This window comes from Cnephaeus nilssonii, assembly GCF_951640355.1.
Source record: "Cnephaeus nilssonii genome assembly, chromosome: 17".
NCBI classification, from domain to species: domain Eukaryota; kingdom Metazoa; phylum Chordata; class Mammalia; order Chiroptera; family Vespertilionidae; genus Cnephaeus; species Cnephaeus nilssonii.
This window is the reverse complement of record NC_137088.1, coordinates 34871421-34894012: the sequence shown is the minus strand read 5'-3', so window position 1 is coordinate 34894012 and position 22592 is coordinate 34871421. Positions and strand designations below refer to the sequence as shown.

Here is a 22592-nt window from a genome sequence, read left to right as displayed (position 1 = left end):
CAAAAAAATCCACCTGGTATTCATTTGCATGTCAATACCTAGAATTTTCTGCCAGTTCATCACTTTTTTCAAAATGCTGAAGGGATTAAAAAAAAAAAAAAAAAAAAGGATTGGTTTGGCATAATGGTGGGGGCTGCTGATTCCTTTCTCTGTCCTTGAGTGTTTACTGCCAGGAAATCCTGACCAACATCGATTGCCAAGGGGTTAAAGTCACATTGTTGTTAAATTGGGAGAGAAAATTAGCAGGATTTTGTGCCCTATGCTCAATTATCACAGAGTTTCAAAAACAGGAACCTGGGGCTTTATATGAGGGGACAGGGGAAGTGAAGGGGAAGAGTCACAGGGTGATTTATCAGGGCATAGTTCCAGATAAATTGCTTACATGGAGGTAGAAGAATTTTAGGCATATATTCTGTGCCAAGAAACCAAACTGTTGAGCAGAAGCTCATCCAAAAGTGGAAATGGGTAGTTCTGGGTACAGTCCTTCCATGTGTAAAGAGATGATAATTTTATAGTCATGTAATTTGTACTCATGCATGTGCGGGTAGGCTTTTCAGGTATCCATACCATGAGATTCTCATGGCGAAAGAAAGCTAATATTTCATCAACATAAACTTTAATAAGTTGCAAAACTCCTGGAGGACAGAAACCACATTTTCTCTAGGTTCTATAAAAGCAAGATTTTCTCATGATTAGAATCTGACATTCTAGGGAAACTCCGCACATTTTAACTGATGTAACTTACTATCCTCTCCCACTAATAATATCAGTCCTGAAGTGGGAGGTGGGAGCACAAAATACCCCAAAACATAGTAAGCACTGTTGGCTCCTGATTTACTTGAAGAATTAGTTAGAGCCACCAGGCAAACTTACTCTTGGGTCCTCACATCTGTCCTCCTTTTTGGTTGCTAAACAATACAAGTGCATTTTTTTTGTTTAAAAAAAATAAAAAAGAATTTCTGGAATAACTCCAGTGAATGGTGCTGAAATAATAGGCAAGTTTGGAAATTTACTCAGCATCTAAGAGCCCTTAGTGTTAGTGTTATTTTCTTCAGTGTAGAACAGACTTAATAGTTTGGTGAAAATCATAGACTGGTGGAGATTAATAGAATCTCCAGACCAGTGGGTCTTGAAGCTGGCTTCAGCTGCCACTGACTGCACCCACTTCCTCTTGCCAGTCAGGAGAGAATTCTCAGCATATCTACTGAAAAGAAGCTTTATTTTTAGCACGTCAGTGTACATGCATGTGTGTATGCACAATTCACACGTATCCACTCACTGCGTGTGCGCACGTGCGCGCACACACACACACTGCTTCTGAGAAATGCAACTAGAATATCATCAAGAGAAGAGATGGCAACCTCTAATTGAATGCACTCCCCTCAACTGAGAAATTTGAGGCCTAACAAAGATAAATTACTTTCCTGAAGTCACATGGTTAACCACAGAACAAAAGTTAGATCCCGAGTACCCTCAACTCTTATTCCAGTGCCTCCTTGCATACACTAATTTGAAGAGGATTGGGGGTTTAAGTCCTTACATAGTTCAGTATATGTACATAAAGTGCTGCCCTTTCTCAACCAGAGTAGCCTTGAGAGTTTTCATAATGACCACAAACCTTTGGTTAGTTCTATACAAGAAAATGAAAGAGAGAGATCATTTCATGACTAACCCAACCTGCTTTTTAAAACAGCCTATTGCAAACCTGTTTTATTGATTATTTGATACAGATATTTCGAAAAATATGTTCAGAACTCTTTTTGTTTTGCCACTTTTTGCAACACTTACCCACAGGCCTTATACATCTGCTCTTACTGAAACAGATTGCTTCCAGAGCATTAAGAAAAGGAATAGACATATTCTTGGCTCAATATTTCTAGTCTGCTTTCAGATTGATTTTTGTTGTTGTTGTTAAGGATATTTTACATGCATACTGAGATCTCAGTAGATTTCATCTAAAACTGCGAGATTACTTTATGTTCAAGTGGGTCTGTTCAACCCTGGGTTGCTGAAATGATTTTTTTTTAAATATTTTTATTGATTTCAGAAAGGAAGGGAGAGGGCGAGAAAGACAGAAACATCAATGATGAGAGAGAATCATTGTTTGGCTGCCTCCTGCTCCGTCCGCCCCCACCCCCCCACCCCCACCACCACCCCCACCACCCCCCCACACACACACACACACACTGGGGATCGAGCATGCAACCCGGACATATGCCCTGACCGGGAATCAAACTGACCTCCTGGCTTATAGGTCGACACTCAACCACTGAGCCACACCGTCTGGGCTGCTGAAAGGATTTTTTATTGAAAGAAGGATAAAATACATATTCCATTGAAAGCCAAGATAAACAATGGATTTTATCATTTTTAAAATCAACAACAAACACTCCTCAAACAACAGAAATTAGAACTATTAGCTAGTCATGTAAAGGTTTGTAGGATAAGTTGAAGGAACAGAAGAACAAAATAGATTAAATATCTTTGATCCTAGAAGACCATTAGGAGGAATAATCAGGAGATAACAGTACTTTGTCATTATTAATGTTGTTGACTTTAAAGATTTCAGTTATTAAAGCAAATACGTATAAAGAAACTGGGATGCTGTTCACTGTGAATGAGAAGTCTCCAACTAAACCACTTTTTCTCCTTTTTTATTTGCAGCCATTTGTCATCTATGACATGAATTCCTTAATGATGGGAGAAGATAAAATTAAGTTCAAACACATCACCCCCTTGCAGGAGCAGAGCAAAGAGGTGGCCATCCGCATATTTCAGGGCTGTCAGTTCCGCTCGGTGGAAGCTGTGCAAGAGATCACAGAATATGCCAAAAGTATTCCTGGTTTTGTAAACCTTGACTTGAATGACCAAGTAACTCTCCTAAAATACGGCGTCCATGAGATCATTTACACAATGCTGGCTTCCTTGATGAATAAAGATGGGGTTCTCATATCGGAGGGCCAAGGATTCATGACAAGGGAGTTTCTAAAGAGCTTGCGAAAGCCCTTTGGTGACTTTATGGAGCCCAAGTTTGAGTTTGCTGTGAAGTTCAATGCACTGGAACTAGATGACAGTGATTTGGCAATATTTATAGCCGTCATTATTCTCAGTGGAGGTAAGATTCATCTTTGATCTTCCATAAAAGTGGGTGGGATGGTGATAGAATGGCTGAAATATTTTTTTTTTTTACTTTTACTTTCCTAGTGCTAGTGAATGTTCCTTTTCTCTCTGTACTCACTGCACTTTTCATACAGAAAAGGCCAATGGCATAATGCCATGAAAGTGTCACCACGCATGTAAAATACCAAGAAAGGATATCATAGATTTGCTGTTTGAAGGCTGAGGCTAACCCAGGCTCTTTTCTTTTAATCCTCATATAATATTTTCCTAATCAAATGCAAGCATGGAAGACAAATGCCCTCTTCTCCTTTTGCTTTCTCCTTATTTTCTTTTTTTCCTTGTCTTTTTCCTCTCCTTTCCAGAAGGCCAATCTAATATTTATTTCATTTAAGTAATGACATGTGTAACTGTGCTGGAGATGGTGCTCACTTGGCATAGAGAAAGCACCATTAAGTGTTTTGGGTCAAATTATGCTCCTGCCCCACCATCAGTAAGATATTTCTTTGAATTGCTTTTCCAGTATCAGCATATATACTATCTACCGACCTCTACCTACTCTCTCATGTAGATTCCTTTGATTGCTTCCCTTAAAATACCTTTGTGAGGTGGTTGGCTGTGGTTAAGAATGCAATCTGAACCAAAGAACACAGAGCAGAGAAATGAATTGAGTTATTTAGTAATTCATTGTATTTTTGGCCTTGCAAGTACATGATCTAACTAACCAACTCCAAAAGCCAAGTTTTATACTAAATGTTACTTTTATTGGCCTCTCACATGTTTCCAACTTGAATAGAAGAAAGTTTTACTGTCATCTCGCTCTATAAAAGTTGTTTTTAATGACGAGTTTTCATTACTGAAATGGAGTTCAGTTGAGCATTTTATGTGTTTTTACAGAATATCCTCTGTGAAAACTGGCGTGGCATGATGGAAAGGTTCTATAGATATAGATATAGATATAGATATAGATATAGATATAGATATAGATATAGATATAGATTAGGTATAGATAAGCTGTGTGTAACTGTACAGGATATTATAAAGAGCGTGATCCAGTCCACTGTCCTTCGTTGTCCAATTACTTGAGAGTAGAATGCTTCTGAAATCAGGTGTGTAGTGTATTAGTAATAATAATAATAGCAAATGCTTAAGTACTTACTGTGTTCTGAGCACTGCGTTCACATTCATTTCGTTCTCACAACCCAATGAAGTAAGTTCCATATTGCAAACAAGGAAACTAAAAGGTTCAATCTTTTATCCAGGGTTACCCAACTAGTAAAAGATGGAGCCAGGATTATAAACACAGGCAGTCTGGCTCCAGAGTCTGTACTGATACTGCCCTGTATATGACTAGGGTATATATAGATAACAATATGGCATAGGTTAGTTCTGGAGCCTTAAGTCCAGTGTCAAGTTGTAACTCCTTTAAAAATGACTTTTTTGGTGTTATGTTTAATGTAACAAAAATATGCTATCCAACATGTTTTAGTATCTTGACTACTTCTTAAACAAATTAACCCTTGATCCTCCTGGGACTATGATTAGTTCAGCAAACAAAAATGATATTCCAGATTACTTGAGGTTCACTAAGAGAAAAAGATTAAATTTTGAAAAAACAGATTAGAAAACAAGTTAATATTGTTTAACTAGCTAGTACTTGAAGGCACATTTTATTTTTAATGAAAAAGAGAAATGAAATGATTAGCATTTGATATATTTCTAAGGTTTTTCCTAAGCACACTATATAAACCATGTTCGTATTTCTTTCTCTGCTTAATCATTTCCCCATTACATATTCTTTGTTAATATTTTTATTAACTTTTAAAAATAAAAGAAATACTTGGTCATTATATAATCCAAAGAGTACAGAAAGGTGGAAGTGAAAAGTAAAAGTCTCTTTTCTCAGAATAAATCTAGATTAGCAAAGTCCTATTTCTCCTACTAACAAGTTTCTGTGCATGTGCACTTTTAATAGCTATAAAATATTTCATTTTATAAAAGACTATTGCATACTAAATTATCTCTATATATGCTTAGGTTACTTATAATTTATTATAAAAATCTATAGAAAAGAACATAGAAAATTTTTAAAAATATGTTCCAAATTTTGCTGTAGCGAACATTCTTGTGTGTAAATTTCTGTTCAATTTTCAGATTATTTTCTGATTCCAAATGGCCAAAATGGAATTGCTGGGTAGATGGCTATGAACATTTTTAAGTCGTTGTTGCATCATTGTCAGTTTGTTTTCCGTAAAGTTGGTACTTGTTTATATTCCCACCACAGATGCTAAGGGAGGCATTTAGAAAAAACCATTCAAAGATACTTAGTTCCTAACCAGGAAATATCTAGATAAGAAATAATCATGATAATTATGGGCTTTTTTGAACCTGAGTGATGTTGTTATATGGGTACATGAGACAACAGTGTGGTTTCATCTAGAAAAATGTCATTACTTCCCATATTTCACAAGCTAGAGTATTTTAAAAATCAGTGACTTGTTAGGCCCTTAAATATTTCATTAATTAGCAAAAAAAAAAAAAAAAAAACAGCTCTGTGAATAGCTTGGTTCAATGTAATAGCTATTTCAGGCAGCCTGAGGCCAGGAATCAAACCTGCAACCCAGGTGCTCTAACCACTGAGCAAAACTGGACAGGGCTCTCAATTAGTTTTAATTTTCTTTCTATTGGATTTTTCAGAAAAGGAGAATATTCATGTAAGCAAGAGGTTTTGATTCAGTCAACATATTTCTGATCCTACCTGATCTTAACGAGCAATTATTTTCTCCTCTGCAGTTCATTCTGATGTCTATAAATAGCTTTAGTGATTTCAGGAAAAAAGTGCTTTTGACAGGCATCCATTGACCTCATTCTGAGCTAGGTTTAGAATCACAGAAGAGCTTCATTCTAGTGAAGGCACTATGACCCTAGACTGAAGGAAGAATGGGGAGATGGGCATGATGTAAGAGTGGGGTGGTAAGGACTTGGGGGAATTAAAAGGGGGGGCCCAGAGGACCTAAAGGGGATTTTTTGGATGAAAGTACCTTATTTGACCCAACAAGTATCTGCTGAGGAAACTAGAGTTGCTATAGTAAGATCACTGTCACTCAACTTCAACCCTAGAAACTGCTGATACCATTAGATGTGGTACTTAGATTGGCCTAGTGCTTAGCATCTCTACTATTTACTCAGCTTTCAAACCAAGATTGTGAGGAAGGTGACCCAGTTCTCAAGTTTTTCTCCTTTCTCTCTTTCTCCTCTGAGCCTTAGGCAAGAATGAGACTAAAAACATCAGCACTCTAGAAACAAAGGAAAGCACTGTGTACATTTTAAGAGTATTTCATATGCATTCTCATTTCATAGACAGAAAAGTGAGGGTCATAGACTTACGCAACTTGCCTAAGATCTAACAACCAGTGAGCAGTGGAACTAGGAGTAAAACCCAGGTGTTCTAACTATCACCTCCAGATGCCCTGTCTGCCCCACGCCCTGCCCCCTGCTGCCTGGCTAGTGGATTGTGGTCAGCTCCCTCACGTTTGTGGGGGGGTCACACAACCTGTGTTCCCTTCATGACGCTCGCTAAGGTGTAGATGTAACCATAATCCATACCTTATCCCTCGGTATTTGTGATGAGTAATAGTTTCCCCGTCCCCTCTAGCCTCTCTGACTGGATAGGTGGCGTCAAGAGTAATAAAACTGCCTCCAGCAAGGGCATGTTTGCAACTGGCGCCACAGCATCATGCCAGCCACACATGCAAACTCCCCAAACCTACCCAGCAACCACAGCCAAGTGGAAAGCTCAGTAAAGCTGACAAGCCCCAGGATACTCCACTGGACACTTTGCCCCTTTGAGCGTTCGCTGTTTGGGGAAGAAAAAGCATAGCAGGGTTCCAGCTGGAACTCTACAACAGGAAAAAGCTCTTTTTGCTAATTCAAAACAGTTTGGAATCTATTACCGTTCTTCCCAAACTTCCAAGATATGGGGGAGGAAATTCACTGGATTTTACAATATATTTTTCTAGGCAGATTGCCATCGCCATCCTAATGACAGAGAAGCTATAAATATTGATACAATGGCCACAGATGGCAAGTCATCCAGCCTCCTCTTTTACTCTCTTGAGACTGGCTTGGCTATCCAAACCACCTATATAGCAGCTTCTTCCTTTTCCAGCAGTCCCAGCCATGTTCTTTCTCCGTGAAGCAATTTTGGACAGCTGTGCTCTTGGAGTGATCATGTGCATTTCTGCTGCTGAGTGGGCAGGGAGAATAGGGCATAAGAAGGGAGAATTGTTCTCATAGTTACACATTTGCAGATCAAAGAAAAAATAATATCCTCTGAAATAGTAGATAACTGCTTGTCCCATAGGTCAATAACCTGGGATCTCTGTTTCTCACCCTTGATCATGACTATAGAGTATATATATATGCTTAGGTATAGATTTAGATATAGATATAGACTTTTAAATTTGTTGGAATTAGACTAGAATCAAAGCACAGCACCTGACCCAGAATAAGTATTTAATAAATGCTTGTTTAGTGAATAATAGTCAAATATTAACAATAATAATAACTACCATTTATCTATTATTTTGCTGTGTGCCAGACTATATGCTAAGCACTTTGCATACATACATTCATAATCATTGTTTAACCTTTCCTGCAGCTCTACAAAGTCTATTATCCCCATTTAACAAATGGAGAAAGTAGAAATTTAGAGAGATTAAGCAACTTGCCCAAGTCACAGAGCTACTACTAATAGGTGAGGCCAAGGTTCAGACCCGGGTCTCCCTTAACTTAAAACTGATGCCTTTAACTACCACTGCCTTTTGTGTATTGAGATGGGGGAGCATCCCAGTTAATTACCTTGGTCTTAGAGTTCTTTGGCAGTTATCCAGAACTACCTATTTCCATATTGCCTGCAAATATTTTAATCAAGAATTCCCAAGTTAGCCCTAACCGGTTTGGCTCAGTGGTTAGAGCGTCGGCCTGCGGACTGAAGGGTCCCAGGTTCGATTCCAGTCAAGGGCATGTACCTCGGTTGTGGGCACATCCCCAGTAGGGGGTGTGCGGGAGGCAGCTGATCGATGTTTCTCTCTCATCGATGTTTCTAACTCTCTATCCCTCTCCCTTCCTCTCTGTAAAAAAATATATTTTTTTTAAAAAAAGAGAGAATTCCCAAGTTAGAGTCCAGATATTACTTACTAATAGTCAAAGCCCTTCTTGAAGCACCATTTTAACTTTTCTAACAAAATTACACCCTGGGTTTGAACATTGCTCTGGGAAGGAATGGGGCCCAGTGATAGCCCTGAAGACTGGTGCTCTATTCTTTCACTTGTTCAGGTAGCACGGCCCCTGGGAATAATAGCACTGTTTGCAGAGCTCCCCACAAAAATTGATGAGCTATAATTAACTGAGTAAACACATTCATACCTAATCAGATGCCACCTTACACCAGGTTCTAATAGAGATAAGTGGTTGCAGAAAAATTGACGAGAGAAATTTAAAATTGTTAAAATACCATCCACTCCTTTAATTTCTTCCTGCCCATTGGAAACAATCAAAATGACACTCATTCAGTTGTAGCGGCAGAACACCTCATTCCAGCTCACAGAACACTAACGTTCCACGGGCACAGAGTTTGAGGAGCTCTCTTCCCCATCCCTGGTTATCTTTCAAATCTTCAGGATATTTCCGGCTGATGTGTCATCTTTCCATTTTACTACAGAACTATTTATACTAGTTAGAATGTACGTATAGCACTCCTCTGGAACAGCGTGTACATGCTTGAGTGGGCCTACACTTTTCTTGAGGAAGTCCCAGCGTAGGGAGCCTGATTCTGCACGATCTTCTTTGTCTGTTTCCATCATCCTTACTAGTTAACTGGGCAGGGACAAAGCCCAAAATAGGAGAAGAAAGTTGGCCTGCTATTGTTCATGGTATTAGGTATTAAAAATACTATGAACAATAGTAGGCCAACTTTCTTCTCACCTATACCAGTTAAATATTCAACTACCTTATCTATACAGTTTTTTGGGGGGTGACAAGAGTCAGGCTAGTGCCTAATTGGTGAAAGTTATTTTTCTGATTTCTTGTGATATCAACAATAAACAAGGACATCTGATTTCTCATGTTACTAAGCCTTAAGCAGGACAGTCAAAGAGTGTTACTACATGATTCAAATCCCCCATCAAAGGCCTATGATTATGTCAGAGAGTAATAGCATTCATTTATTAATTGAAAATGGTTTGGGGCATCTACACTATGTCTGCATAGTGTATGCCAATCTTCTCCTCTACCCTTCTACTCCTCCCACCATGCTTCCACAGCCAGGGGCAAACACTTTCAGTGGCCAGTACGGCTTTGAATAATGACTCAATCTGAGTTATCTAGAAAGGTCCCAGTAGTTCACTCTTTTCATAACCTTATAGACTTGGTTTAGACAAGAGTGAAGGGTATTTGTAAGTTCTCTACTGGCACTCAAATTCTAAAACCCAGAGAGCTGAGGGTGGAGAGTAGGGAAAAGATGGAACATATTAGAATCATCTGCGAAACTTAAACACACACACACACACACACACACACACACACACACACACACACACACACGGGCTTTTGTTATTTGTAGAATATAGGAAAATCTTTATCTGTGACTGCCTCAGAAATGAAATGTCCTCCTCACCCCGGGCCTGGTAGGCTGGGATCATTTTAGTGAGTGAGCAATTTTGACCCCAGAGACAGACATGGGATTGAAAGCCAAACTGCTGAGTCATTCCTGTCACCACACCGGCAGCCTTGGAAAAGGTTCAGTCAGTCAGTCAGTGGGCCGCTTTTTGGAGTACTTTATCATTTTGGGTTCTCACAATGTGTGTTTAAACTCTGGGTGACCCCAGGCAGCCTTCCAGACTGGCACAATTCACCAAGACACTCAGACAGATCATCGGCAAGTGAGGAAGAATGAAACTGAGGGCTGATTGGAGTCACGCATAACAGGAGAGCCAATACAGGTAGCAAAGGAGCCGTGCACTGCTAGGGAAAGCACCTCCCAAGGGTCTTGCCAGCTTCACAAATGAGTAAACCTGAAGAGAGGCAGGGTGGTGCATTGGAAAGCTTTGGAATCACATGGACAGCCCCCATTCCACTACTAACTAGATGTGTGATTTCAGGCAAGTATTTACCTCCCTAAACCTTAATTTCCTTATCCGTGCCCTAAGTAAATGAAACATTATGTGAGTCTTTGGCACAGTGCCTGGGACATGTTAAGCACACAATAAATGTTAAATTTCCCTTTTCCCTTGTATGATATAACTAGAAGTAGCTCCACTCAATTTTGCCAGTTAAATTGCTTATTTTCACCAATAGTCATTCTTAAAATCCTTATTACAATATAATACCCCTAGGGAGATATCAACTAATCCCTTTATCAGCTATCTCTTTAAGGGGATTAGTTGTGGATTGGAGAACAAAACCCCGAGGGAAAGAGATACTGGAGGAAGGGGGAGGGGCCTGAAAAGTTTAGAGGCAAACTCTAACCCCCGGGGCCCTGAAGGAGATAAGGGAATATGAGTGAGGTGGGTTTCCACACTCCTAGTATTCTGATTACATTTGGAGGGACATTATGTGTTGAGAGGTCATATTTAGAAATTATCGATCACACCTATGTTTTGAGGGTCTTCTCAAGGACGATGGAAAAGAAGACATGGGGCATGCAGAGAACTAATATGTGGCCCCGTCTTTATTTTTGGTTTGCTGTTGGCTACCTTTGGTTTGCTGTTGGCATTTCTAAAGGTTGAGAAAGCAAGGAAGAATAGTTGTACTGGGAGCATAAGTGTGTCAGACTCAAAGAGAAAGAAGAAATCACTCTCCATTATCTTTCTGCTCCAGCCTTTCCTCTGCGTCGCACCCACCTCTCATTTTTAGTCCTGATCAGAGCCAATGTTCAACATAAAAGGAGCAGAAATCTATCTACCTTCCTCTGCTTGGGGGAAGAAAGCACTGCTCTTTTGGTCCTGACTCAGAGAAAGGGAGCAAACCAGGTGGCTAAACTTGAATTGATTGACCTCCAATGACTAGAAGAACAAGCGATCCCTAACCCGAGGGTGAAGGAGATAGAAAAGATAGGGATGTCCCAAGGGCAGGATTGAAATCTCAAATCCCATTTTCATTCTGAAAGACTTAGAAATAAAACACAGCCCAAGCTTAATTCACTAGAGGTACCCTGGAGCAAAGAAACGAGCTTTGAGCATCGCATAAAGGAAAATGTTACCCACCTGGTTGCTAGGTATCTTTGTGTTCTGTGTTGTAGTTTGAAAGGCTTTTTGGAGGTGGTAGTTGAGCATTTGAGACGAGGGGAATTGGTGTGGAATTGCTTCTTAGCATGCAGATAAAAGAAAATATTGTCTGGGCTTGGTTTCATGGTGGATGTTACCCCCATCCTCCATCCTAAACCAAATCATATGTGTCCTTGTTGTGAAGAGCGATTATCATTTGAACATAGACAGAGAAAGCATTTATTAAATTATTCTTTAAACAGGGAAATGTTAGAATGTTAACCCACTTCAGAGTGAAGGACTCTACCAGCAACATGTGCATTGTAGGAAGAAAATATGCTCATTACAGATGATCTTTACCTATTTGGTAAAGCATTTACAAGATCTCTATGTTCTTCCCTTTCCCTGATAGTAGCAGTCAACTACCTTTCTCCTAAAATCTCCATTGCTCAGGTTTCTGATTAATTTAGGCCCGCCCTGCCAGGAATCCTAATTCTAGATCCCCAGCAAGCTGCAGTCCAAGGAATGGAAAAGGAAAAACATCTGGGGGTGTTGAAGAGAATAGCTAAGGAAAAGGGTGCAATTAATAAACAAATAAAGAGGACCCAGGAAAATCAGAGAAATGAGAGAAGAAAGGTAAGAAGGGAAAAGAGGCAAGTTATAGTATACTATTACAAATAGACATAGCTAACTGACTATGTGTCAGACACTGCTTCCTCTAAGCACTTGCCTTCTATTAACTCATTTAATCATCTCAACAACTCTTAGTTATATGGGGTTATTGTTATATCCCCATTTTTAAATGAGGAAACTGAGGTACAGTGAGGTTAAGGAACTTGCCCAAGATTACCTAGCCAGTAAGTTTTAAGGTTGGGATTCCAACTGCTTCTCACTAAACCAGTAGTGCTTGCTCTTGGCTGCACATTAGTATCCCCTGGGGGCTTTTAGAAATATTGAAGGTCATACCCTAGGCCAAGTAAGTCAGAATCTCTAAAGATGGGACCCACATATTAATTAGTTGATGTGTTTTTAATCTCCCCAGATGATTTCAATGTGTAGCCAAAGTTGAGAATCACTATACTCTATCAATCTCCAGCTCAAATTTAAATATGAAAAGAACACATGTAAAACTTTCTTACATTATTTGCCCAAACCCCCAAACATGTGTCTGCATCAAGAATTACTTTCTTGCACTCCTGAATTTATGTTCTCACCAATAAACCTCAAAAAATTTTTATTTCCCCAAAGTATATATGCCACCCCACCTCTGCTTACACTACTGGATGATCCCTATGGAAATTACCTTTTTTAAACAAACACAGGATAGTAATATCTTATAAAGTTCCTTTACCTAACTCATTCTCACCGTGACCTTAGTTAAAAAAAAAAAAATCCACTCCATTGTTGTCTTAAAAATTAAACCAAAACTCAGGAAAATTAGATGACTCGTCCAAAGTGATAAGAAAATTAAGTGGAGGAAAGACAGAACTCAAATCAAGTCTTCTGTCTCCAAATCCAGTGCTCTTTTTTAACAGATCTGTGACTTAGGAAGCAATGGAATAGAGGAAACTAAAGAGGAAGTGTACAAGAAAGTGAGATACCAGCTACCAAGCTCCCTAAGTAGCCCTCCCTCCCCTTCAGTTTTCACCCAATCCTGTCTGTGGATCAGTTTACAGCTGCCCAGCTATCAGACCTCTTTTCTCTAAGTGCTCCGGGTACAGTCCTTTCCAGATTGCTAGTGTCTATCAGAAAGCCAGTAGGGAGAGATTGGGAGTGCCATGACAACAGCTCCTAGAACAGAGACAAAACCTTTCACTTCGGTTTTTTCACATCTCCTTCGGGAGACTCCACTGTGGCCATCTGGTTCCCTAACTCAGACACCTCCTGAGAAAATCTGTGCTAGGGAAATGCCTGGTCCAGGTGGGCAGATCCCAGGAGGGTCAAGAGAATTTGAATCTGATTCAGATAAGCTCTCCACTTAACAGAACCAGATCTAGATAAGATAGGAGCTTTGTAGATTTGCCCATAATCAACAGTGTGTTCTCTAATCAATTCCAGCACCGTGTGAATGGAGACCGGAAAGGTTTCTTTCCCAATTCTTTGCAGCCTGGAGAGTACGGAACTAGTAATTGACTCCAGCTTCCTTGAGTGTTATGTCCTGGAGTCGATACACACATTCCCAAAAGGGTCTCCTAGGCAGCCTAGCCCGGTAAAAGGGGTCCCTTGACCCTGATCCTGTTCTAGAACTCAATTCTAACCCTCAGCAAGGTGCAGGGAGAGAATCTCAGGCCTTCGAAGAACAATCTTAGCAGACTCTGGGCCGGTGGGAAGTGGAGAGGAAAGGGAAGGACCCAGGACTGCTCCAGGTGTTTAGATTTCTATGGCACATTTGTGATACCTCCCTTAGGTTAGTAAGGGTTTGAGTGTGAGTAGAAGGAACGTAGAGAGAGAAAGATAGGAGAGGGGACCAGGGACAGCCTAGTAGCTGATAAGAGTCAGGGGTGGGGAGCCACCCCAACAAATCCCTTTTGCCCTTGACCCTAGGGATTGATTAAGACCAAAGGAAGCTTTTTGTGGTTTTTTTTTGTGTTTTTTTTTGCTTTTTAAATAAGCCAAGTATTCTAAGTTTAATGTATAAGCTTGTTAATACCCTTTTCTAATTAGATTTTGAGAGTACTTCCCCAGTTTAATTATGTGAACTATATAAAGGGAATTACAAATAAGAATAAAGCTTAGAACTTTTGAATTAGGCTTTTAGAGATCATCTATTTAGTCTAATCCTTTCCATTTACAGAGAAGAAGCCCAGTGAGCTTAGTTTGCCCAAGGTCCCAGAGCTGGTTAGTGAAAGATCTAGAAGTAGAATATACTACTTTTTGCACTCAACTGCACTCCATTTTGCCTTGACTGAGGCTCAGTAGGACAGTGAGACAGATCTGTAAATGATCTAACTTGTCACTGGAGAAAATATAAATCAGTGGCCACAAAATTTCAGCCCTCCAGCCAAATTTCATCTATCACATCATAAAAAATAACTTGCCAAAGAGGGGTTTGAAAATTCAAACCAGATCCTTCTTCACTCCTAGAGGGGCCTGTCCCATTATATTGCACTAAAGCCAAGTTTTTCCAAGCAAACGTGATCAGCTGCATTTTAGGGTTTGGGTGTTTGAACTGTCATGATAAACGAAACCTACTAGATTAATATAATCTCTTCAGCAGAAGTTGCTGCTCAAGAGGAAGGAGAAAATGTTTTTAAGAAGCCAGTACCCCTGTGTGCAGTCCCAGCCCGTGGAGGAGCCACATTTAACACCTGTCTTGACACAAAATACTGCCACTTCCGATGCACATACATTTACGCTGCCACGGGCCTTTGAAATCTGGAACATTTGTTCAGGGGGAGGATCAGCAGTCATTAAACCAAAGGCACCAATCCAGGATCTGGTTCTCCTTGAAGTGTCAGAGAGGTGTTTATTATTGCACAGCAGCTGTGAGAAAGGCACCACTCCTCCAAGGGCATGATTCTCTAGGCCAGGACTAAATTATTTTGTTTAATTCTCTGAGTTAAATTTTCGGATGGTTCCAAAATTAAATGCTGAAATGTAAAGAAAAACACATACTTAGTCCAGTCAATGGCACATGTTAGAGAAGTCGGGGGGGCCAAAGAATCAAACCAAAGGTAACTTTCCTTCTGTAATTAAAAAAAAAAAAATTCAGAGAATGTTTACAGTTCCAAAAATCCTACCCTGAAACCATTCTAACATTGCTCTCCTGTGCCTCACCTCAGTGGATAAAGGTTACTGCCGTTTATTCATACAGGAAAACACTGTTTACTGGTGGTTTCTTCTTTGTGTAGCGATCCTGCCTTTAGGCTTATTCACCAACCAGAAGAATTGTACTTTTCAATTCAGAACTCAGCCCGAAAACCTAATTCATTAACTCAACCAGCTGAATGTTTCCTATGTTTCCACTTGATCAGAGATGATCAGGACATAGTCTCTGCCTTCTGATATCTCATGGTCTAGTAGGGAAGATAAACAAGAAAATCAATACTTATAATACAAGGTCATAAAAGTTGAATACTGCAGAGCATTTGGAATTCAAATGTCAGCTCTGCCATTTACTAGCATGTGGCAGATCTTGGGCAAGATTTAACTCCTTTCTCTAAAGCTTTGTTTTCCCCTCCATAAAACATTGACCTTATGGGGTTATTATGAAGATTAAATGATATATTGTGTATAAAGCCCTTAGCACAATCTTTGGGAAATGATAACCACTCAACAAATGTAATCTACTAATATAATAAACATTGAAGTGTATATAGGGTGCTACAAGGTCCAGCGAAAAGGGATTGGAAGAACAGGGGAGAGGAAGGGATAATGCTAAGGAAGGCTGCCAGGACATAATGACACAGGCTGTATTTTGAAGAATAGGTTGAAGTCGATGAGATGGGTGAAGAGAAGGGAAGATTGTTGTTGCAGACAGGAGGAGCAGAATCTGCCTGAGCAGAGAGTCATGATAGAACATAGGAAGTTTGAGGGACTTGGTATGGAAATAGCTTAATATGGTTGGAGCAAGGGATAATTTCAGAAACTGAGGCTAGAGGATGAAAGATATTAAAAGGTAAGTAAAAATTCTTATACAGTGCTTTAATTTACAGTGAAGGGGAAAAGAGTTAAATTAGAAAAAGAGGGTGAATAGCCTTCAAGAACTAATATTTGGAATCAGTGCAAGGTATCAAGTAAGTGTCCTGAATGTTGTACATAAACTCTGCACCCTCTGGTAAACTTTAATGGGGAAACCTTAAATTCTAACCATAATGCAACAAACATAGAAAATAAAATCTAGAAATTAAAAAACAAACACTCAAACTTTCCACTTGAAAATTTAAAATCATGTATTTATTTATTTATTTATTTATTTATTTATTTATTTATTTATTTTCAATCCTCACCCAAGGATATTTTTTCATTGATTTTTAGAGAGAGTGTAAGAAAGAAAGAAAGACAGAGAGAAATATCAGTGTGAGAGAAACACATTGATTGGTTGCCTCCTACACGAGTCCCGACCAGGGGCCGGGGATAGAGCCTGCAACCAAGGGACATGCCCTTGACTGGAATTGAACCCCCAACCCTTCAGTCCACAGGCCAACATTCTATCCATTGACTAGGGCTAAATCATGCTTTTATATAACTCTTAGGTTAAAAATGAAATGGGAATAGTAAAACAGACTATTTGGAAAAGAACTATGAAAAGACTACTGAGCCGAGACCGGTTTGGCTCAGTGGATAGAGCGTCGGCCTGCGGACTGAAGGGTCCCGGGTTCGATTCCAGTGAAGGGCATGTACCTTGGTTGCGGGCACATCCCCAGTGGGGGGTGTGCAAGAGGCAGCTGATCGATGTTTCTCTATCATCGATGTTTCTAACTCTCTCTCTCTCTCTCTTCCTCTCTGTGAAAAATCAATAAAATATATTTTAAAAAAGAAAAGACTACTGAACAAAGCCTATGGAGTGAGAGCAAAGTAAAACTCAGAGGAAATTTTAGAGCTTTAAATGTATCTGCCAAAAAACAAGAAATACTAAAACTAAGTGAATTAGTCATTTAATTCAAGAAACTAGACTGCTACATGCGGAAGTGAGCATGTGCTGCCTGTGCCCTGGTCATTGATAGCAAAGGGAGAAAATCGCTGAAAGGCATTTTCCCCATGTTTGAAGGGCCCAGCTCTCCCTTCCAAACCCCGAAGCTTTCACACACTAGCTGAGAGACAGAGACAGAGACAGAGAGAGAGAGAGAGAGAGAGAGAGAGAGAGAGAGAATAAAGCTAAAGAAGTTAAAAGCATGAACTAGTTAAGTTGAAAACAAAATACCATTTCAAAAAGCAGAGTTGATTAATAAAACCAAAAGCTGGGTTTTTTCAAAAGGAAAAAAAGATAAGCTTTTGGCTAACCAAATTTTTAAACAAGGGAATACACAAATAAAAAGCATTCCGTTAAATAAAAATAATAAGAGATTTTAGATTTTAAGAGAATATCATGTACAACTTTATTCTACTCTAAATTACTAAAATGTCACTTATAAGTGGGACAAAGCCTAAGAAGACTAAAAATCTATAGAAGAAAAATTGAAGGTAGTCAAAGATTTACCACCAGGCTCAGACAGTTCTGCCAATGAATTCTAAGAAACCGTCAAGGAACAGATCATTACTGCATAGAAACAGGAAAAAAAAAAAAAAACTTATCTACTCAGTCTATAAGACCAGTTAACATTTATTACCAAAAATAGGCAAAGGATGGCACAAAAAAAAAAAAAAGACTCTGGACTAATCTCACTTTCAAATTTTTAAACCCTAAATATATTATTAGTAAATGAATATAAAGATATAAGGAAATCTATTGATATAATTCATGATACTTAATTAAGATAAAACCATATGGTAATTTCTTTAGAATGAAAAATTTAAAAACATTTGATGAATGCAACAACATTCCCAATTACAACAAATATAAAACTTTAAAACTCTTGGAAAGCCAGGACTAAAACATATCCAATATAATCTCTATAGTAAATATCATACTTGTGGTAAACCATTAGAAACATTTTCTTCAAGGTTAAGAATGAAACAAGAATGCTTCCTACCACTACTAATATTTAAAAGCATATTAGAGGTATTAGCCAATGCACTATGGCAAGAAAAAGAAATAAGAAATGTAAACACTGGAAAAGAAGAAAGAAATAAAACCGTCATTATTTACAGAGGTAATAGTCTAACCAAAGTAGGGAAAAAAAAATAAAATCCAGGATAAAAACTATTTGAATTGACAAGAGTTCAGGAAATTGAAGTATATTCTATATACTAAAATTAATACTTTTTCTATACATCAGCAGGAGTATATTAGAAAATAAAACAAAAAGAAGTATAGACTATTATAAAGTAAGGAGTAAAAGTAAAGAAGCATTTAAGGATACATCTAAGAAGATCTGCATGAAGAAAAACATAAAAAATGTAAAAGTAATTTAAGCTCATCATTTAAAGATTCAAAGAAGGAAAAAATTTTTAAAAATTTCAAAGAAGGGAAGTATAAAGAAGAACGTGAAACTTACCTGCAACCACCTAGAAGAAACCTATGTTAAAATCTCGGGGTGAGAGTGGGGGCTGTCTATCTTTACAAACTGTAAAAACTATGTCTTGTCTCTGAAAATATATATGGGATATTAAGCAAAAGAAAAGTCAAAGCTTGTTTTAGAAGCATATTTAAAGCTGTGGTGAGAAAGTAAGTACAGGTTATAAAACATAGACTCATCGAGAAGAAGCAGAAGTCATAAATGAGATTTCTGAGTGAGTAGAAGCATACTGGCAGAAGAGTCCTCAGTCTGAGGAGGAGATTGCCTTTTTACCATGTTATGTCAACTGATTACACAGATTAAGCCCTGGCCAGGAAAAGAATGCCCCTGGAAAGGGCTCTGATTCATTCCATCCTCCTGTATGCAGTTCTTGCTTGCTATTACTTACTCTCTCTTCCAACCTTATTTTAAAACCAAAGCAAATCAAACCAAGAAAAAGATGGGTGAGTAGTTTGGCTGAATATGCTTCAGATGTGGGGCCAGAGAATTTTGTAACTGAACCTCCTGTTCTTCTGCTCCCCCAGACCGCCCGGGTTTGCTGAATGTGAAGCCCATTGAGGACATACAAGACAACTTGCTGCAAGCCTTGGAGCTCCAGCTCAAGATGAACCACCCCGAGTCCTCTCAGCTCTTTGCCAAGCTGCTCCAGAAAATGACAGACCTCAGACAAATTGTAACAGAACATGTGCAGCTATTGCAAGTAATAAAGAAAACAGAGACAGACATGAGTCTTCACCCACTCCTACAGGAAATATACAAGGACTTGTATTAGCAGAGAAGTCCTAATTCACTGACAACGTTTTCCTTCTTCCAATTGCACTATTGAGAGAAGATCTGACACCTAAAAAATTTACTGTGAAAAAGCATTTTAAAAAGAAAGGGTTTAGAATAATAGATCTATTTTATGCATATTGTTTATAAAGATACATTTACAATTTACTTTTAATATTAAAAATGACCACATTATGAAATTGGTGGATGTATTTGAAGACTAAGTCTGATGTGTTCTCCAATCCAGGCTTTTTCCTTTTATTTTCTTCTCAATTTTCTCACTCTTTCCTCCCTCCCTTTCTCCATGTCTATATCCCTCCTCCTATGCCTGCCTTCCTTCTTTCCTTTATTTTTCTTCCTTCTTTCTTACACATTTTTTGAAATGTGAATAGAACTTCTGATCAGCTTTCACTCTTGGTAAATTAATTATTTACTCAACTTACAACTTTTCTGAACCCTCCATCTGTTTTAACAACCACAACTAAGAAGGGAAAGGGAACTCCAGGACCAGAAACTGCTCGGGACATGTGTTTCTTAGCCTACCAAGAATCTAATCTTCTTCCACAATCCCAACCAAGATTTTCATTCACCAAAAGCAGCCCACTAACAGAATATCAAGGTGTACGCAAATACCTAGTGGCAAGTTATGAACTATTAGAAACTGTGAGTAACACAGAAGTGTTTTAAAATTTGGCACCTGCCAAAAAGAACTTACAATTGAGTTCAGGAGAAAAGATGAATCTTTCATAAAAAAAAAAAAAAAACAGATTATAATGCACAGTATAATCCTGTGCCAAATGAATGAATTCCTAAGAACTGTAAGAGTTCAAAGGAAGTGAAGATCAATGAAGATTGGAATAGTCAAGAGTAACTAAATTCATTGAAGTGGGCCTCAAAGGATGTGTTGGATTTGCGATAGGTAGAGAGTGGAAGAGAAAACATTCTAAGAAAGCAAGACAGCAGGAACAAGATGAAGAAGAAACTAAAACAAAACATGAATGAGGGAGAAGAACCATGTTGTGTAGTATGTAGAGTAATTTTGCTAGAGTTATTTCTGTCATCTTCTTTGGGACCACCTTGCCCAGAGATTTCTTTTCTGATCTCAAAGGTTAATTATCCATATCATTTAGGTCAGTGGTCGGCAAACTCATTAGTCATCAGAGCCAAATATCAACAGAGCCAAATATCAACAATTGAAATTTCTTTTGAGAGCCGAAAACTGACTTCGGCGCATGGACCACAAAGTTTCAATCGCACTGTACGTGTGCGCCCGCACGTGGTATTTTTGTGGAAGAGCCACACTCAAGGGGCCAAAGAGCCGCATGTGGCTCGCGAACCGCAGTTTGCCGACCACTGATTTAGGTAATGCATATGTCCCCAGCAAGCAGGTTATATGTTCCCTAAAAGCAGGGACCTTCTTGGCACAGTTAACATATTCTTTGAAGCCACCACATTTAAGATCATTGCTTACCAATGAGCTCACAATACTCTCCGGAGGTCTCTTCGCCAGGATGATTGTTTTCACTGACCTAAATGATTTCCCTGCTACTTCTCCCTTACTTTACCTTTCCTTATGGTATTGATACTCAGGAGAACATCACTTGACATTTGAGGCTTTCAAGCCAAAATATCAGGAAACAACTTTTCATCCTTTACCCCAAAATAAACAGATCTCCAAAGAGTCAGGTTACAGAAGTGAGTCCTTACCCCGGCCCTAAAAATGTAGGTTCCCTAACCCTTTAGGAGAAACAACATCCGAGCTCCAACCTTTAGAATAGATGTAACCACGTCATATTGGGACCAGCGACTGAAGCCATTGTATAAGTGACACCAAAACATTGGGGGAAAGTGTGACAAATTCAGTTCATCATATGGCTATTTTTTTCTTCCCTTCATTGATGCCAAGCATCAGGATATTTTGAAATATCCACTGACTAGAGGCTTCACTGTTGCTCCACGTGGAGAGTTCATCATCCAGGAGAGCTTGAGAAAGAAAGAACAGGCGGGCAGTAGACAAGGTGAGGATTCCACCTCAGAGGAGACCCCTTGTTCACAAGATTTACCAAACAAACAGGCTTTCAGCGCGCTGCCTGCTCTCAGTTCCCACCAGCACTCCACAGCCCATCCAAGCCCTTTTCACATTCTCGGAGCCGTGGCTGCCAATGTGGGGAGGAAAGGGGATGCTCTCAGCTCTTTGGCACCGATGATAAGCATTAAATAGCTTTTAAATTCTGGCAGCTTTTAAATTCCCATCTCCTCTGACTTTTTCCCTGTGGTTTGGACGATCATTTGCTAAATATTTTATGACAAATCCTATACAGCCTCCAAAGCTCCTGCTTCTTTCTCGGTCTCCCTTTCCCCCAGGATGACTCACAAGTTAATCAACAACTATATCATCAGTTATTCATAGTACTTTCTCCGGACACAAACACATTTTCGGATTTGTGTTAATAAAGAAGGAAACTAACTTTGGTCCAGAGTTAAAAAAAAAAAAAAAAAGGTTTCAAGGCACCCATGAGAGCCCTACCCTAGCACTGCCCTTGCATATGACCTGCTTCTCTCTCATCTCCATGCTGTGCTTGGAGCGCAGGAACAGCAAGGGTACATATGGAAGAAACTATATCTGCCCACCCTGTTTCTCTAGCCACAGTCAAACATGCCTCACCTGAGTTTCTGTCTTTTTTTATTTATTTATTTAGATGAGGAATAAGAGAACTGGGGTTTTTTCAATAAGAACTTAAGAGAATCAGGAAGCACTAGGTGGTGTCACATAGCAAATTCTCAATTATAAGCTTGGAGGCAGAAATCAGAGGGACAGCTGTATCAATTGCACTGAGGAGAAGCGGGTGGGGAGAAAATTAGCTTCTGGTGTAGTTGCTACTGAATAACTTTTTCTCAGGCCCCTTAAGGCTATCAAAGGCAGATCCTTTTTGTGGGCAGGCCTTGACTTGGTTGACATCTACTACTGTTTGGTGCTGATAAAGCAAGTCAGGATGAGAGGAGTTGGAAATTGGTCCCCAGATACCTATTCCCTTGGAAAGGCCTACTGGGGAGTGGGGGTTGGCATGGGGACCCCTAAAGAAAGCCAATTTCTGTTCTAAATCCCGAGAGAAAGAACCAAAGTTCATTTCCAGCAGGAACACCCCCATTGCTTTCTCTTTGCTCCTCTTTTCCCACACACTCACTGGGAGAGTTTGTGGCTATGAGACAAAGGGACCAAGATGCCTGTGCTTCGCAAGGTAGCCACCTACCTATTTTTCTCTTACCTCACCCTGGTTCTTGGCTCTGGCTCCTGTTGTCTCTGTTTGCATTATTATCACTA

At 39.3% G+C, this 22592-nt stretch overlaps 1 protein-coding gene across 4 annotated transcripts in view; it reads left to right on the top strand.

Annotated features, from left to right (window-relative positions):
- Positions 1–22573, top strand: part of PPARG (peroxisome proliferator activated receptor gamma) — a 142266-nt gene extending 119693 nt beyond the window's left edge. For all 4 annotated transcript variants that reach the window (XM_079794990.1, XM_079794992.1, XM_079794993.1 and 1 more), the window contains exons 7-8: positions 2665–3115; positions 19024–22573. In XM_079794990.1, the coding sequence (XP_079651116.1) occupies positions 2665–3115; positions 19024–19271 (699 nt within the window). In that variant the 3' untranslated portion in view covers positions 19272–22573. The remainder of the gene's footprint in view (positions 1–2664; positions 3116–19023) is intronic.
- Positions 22574–22592: the final 19 nt, after the last annotated feature.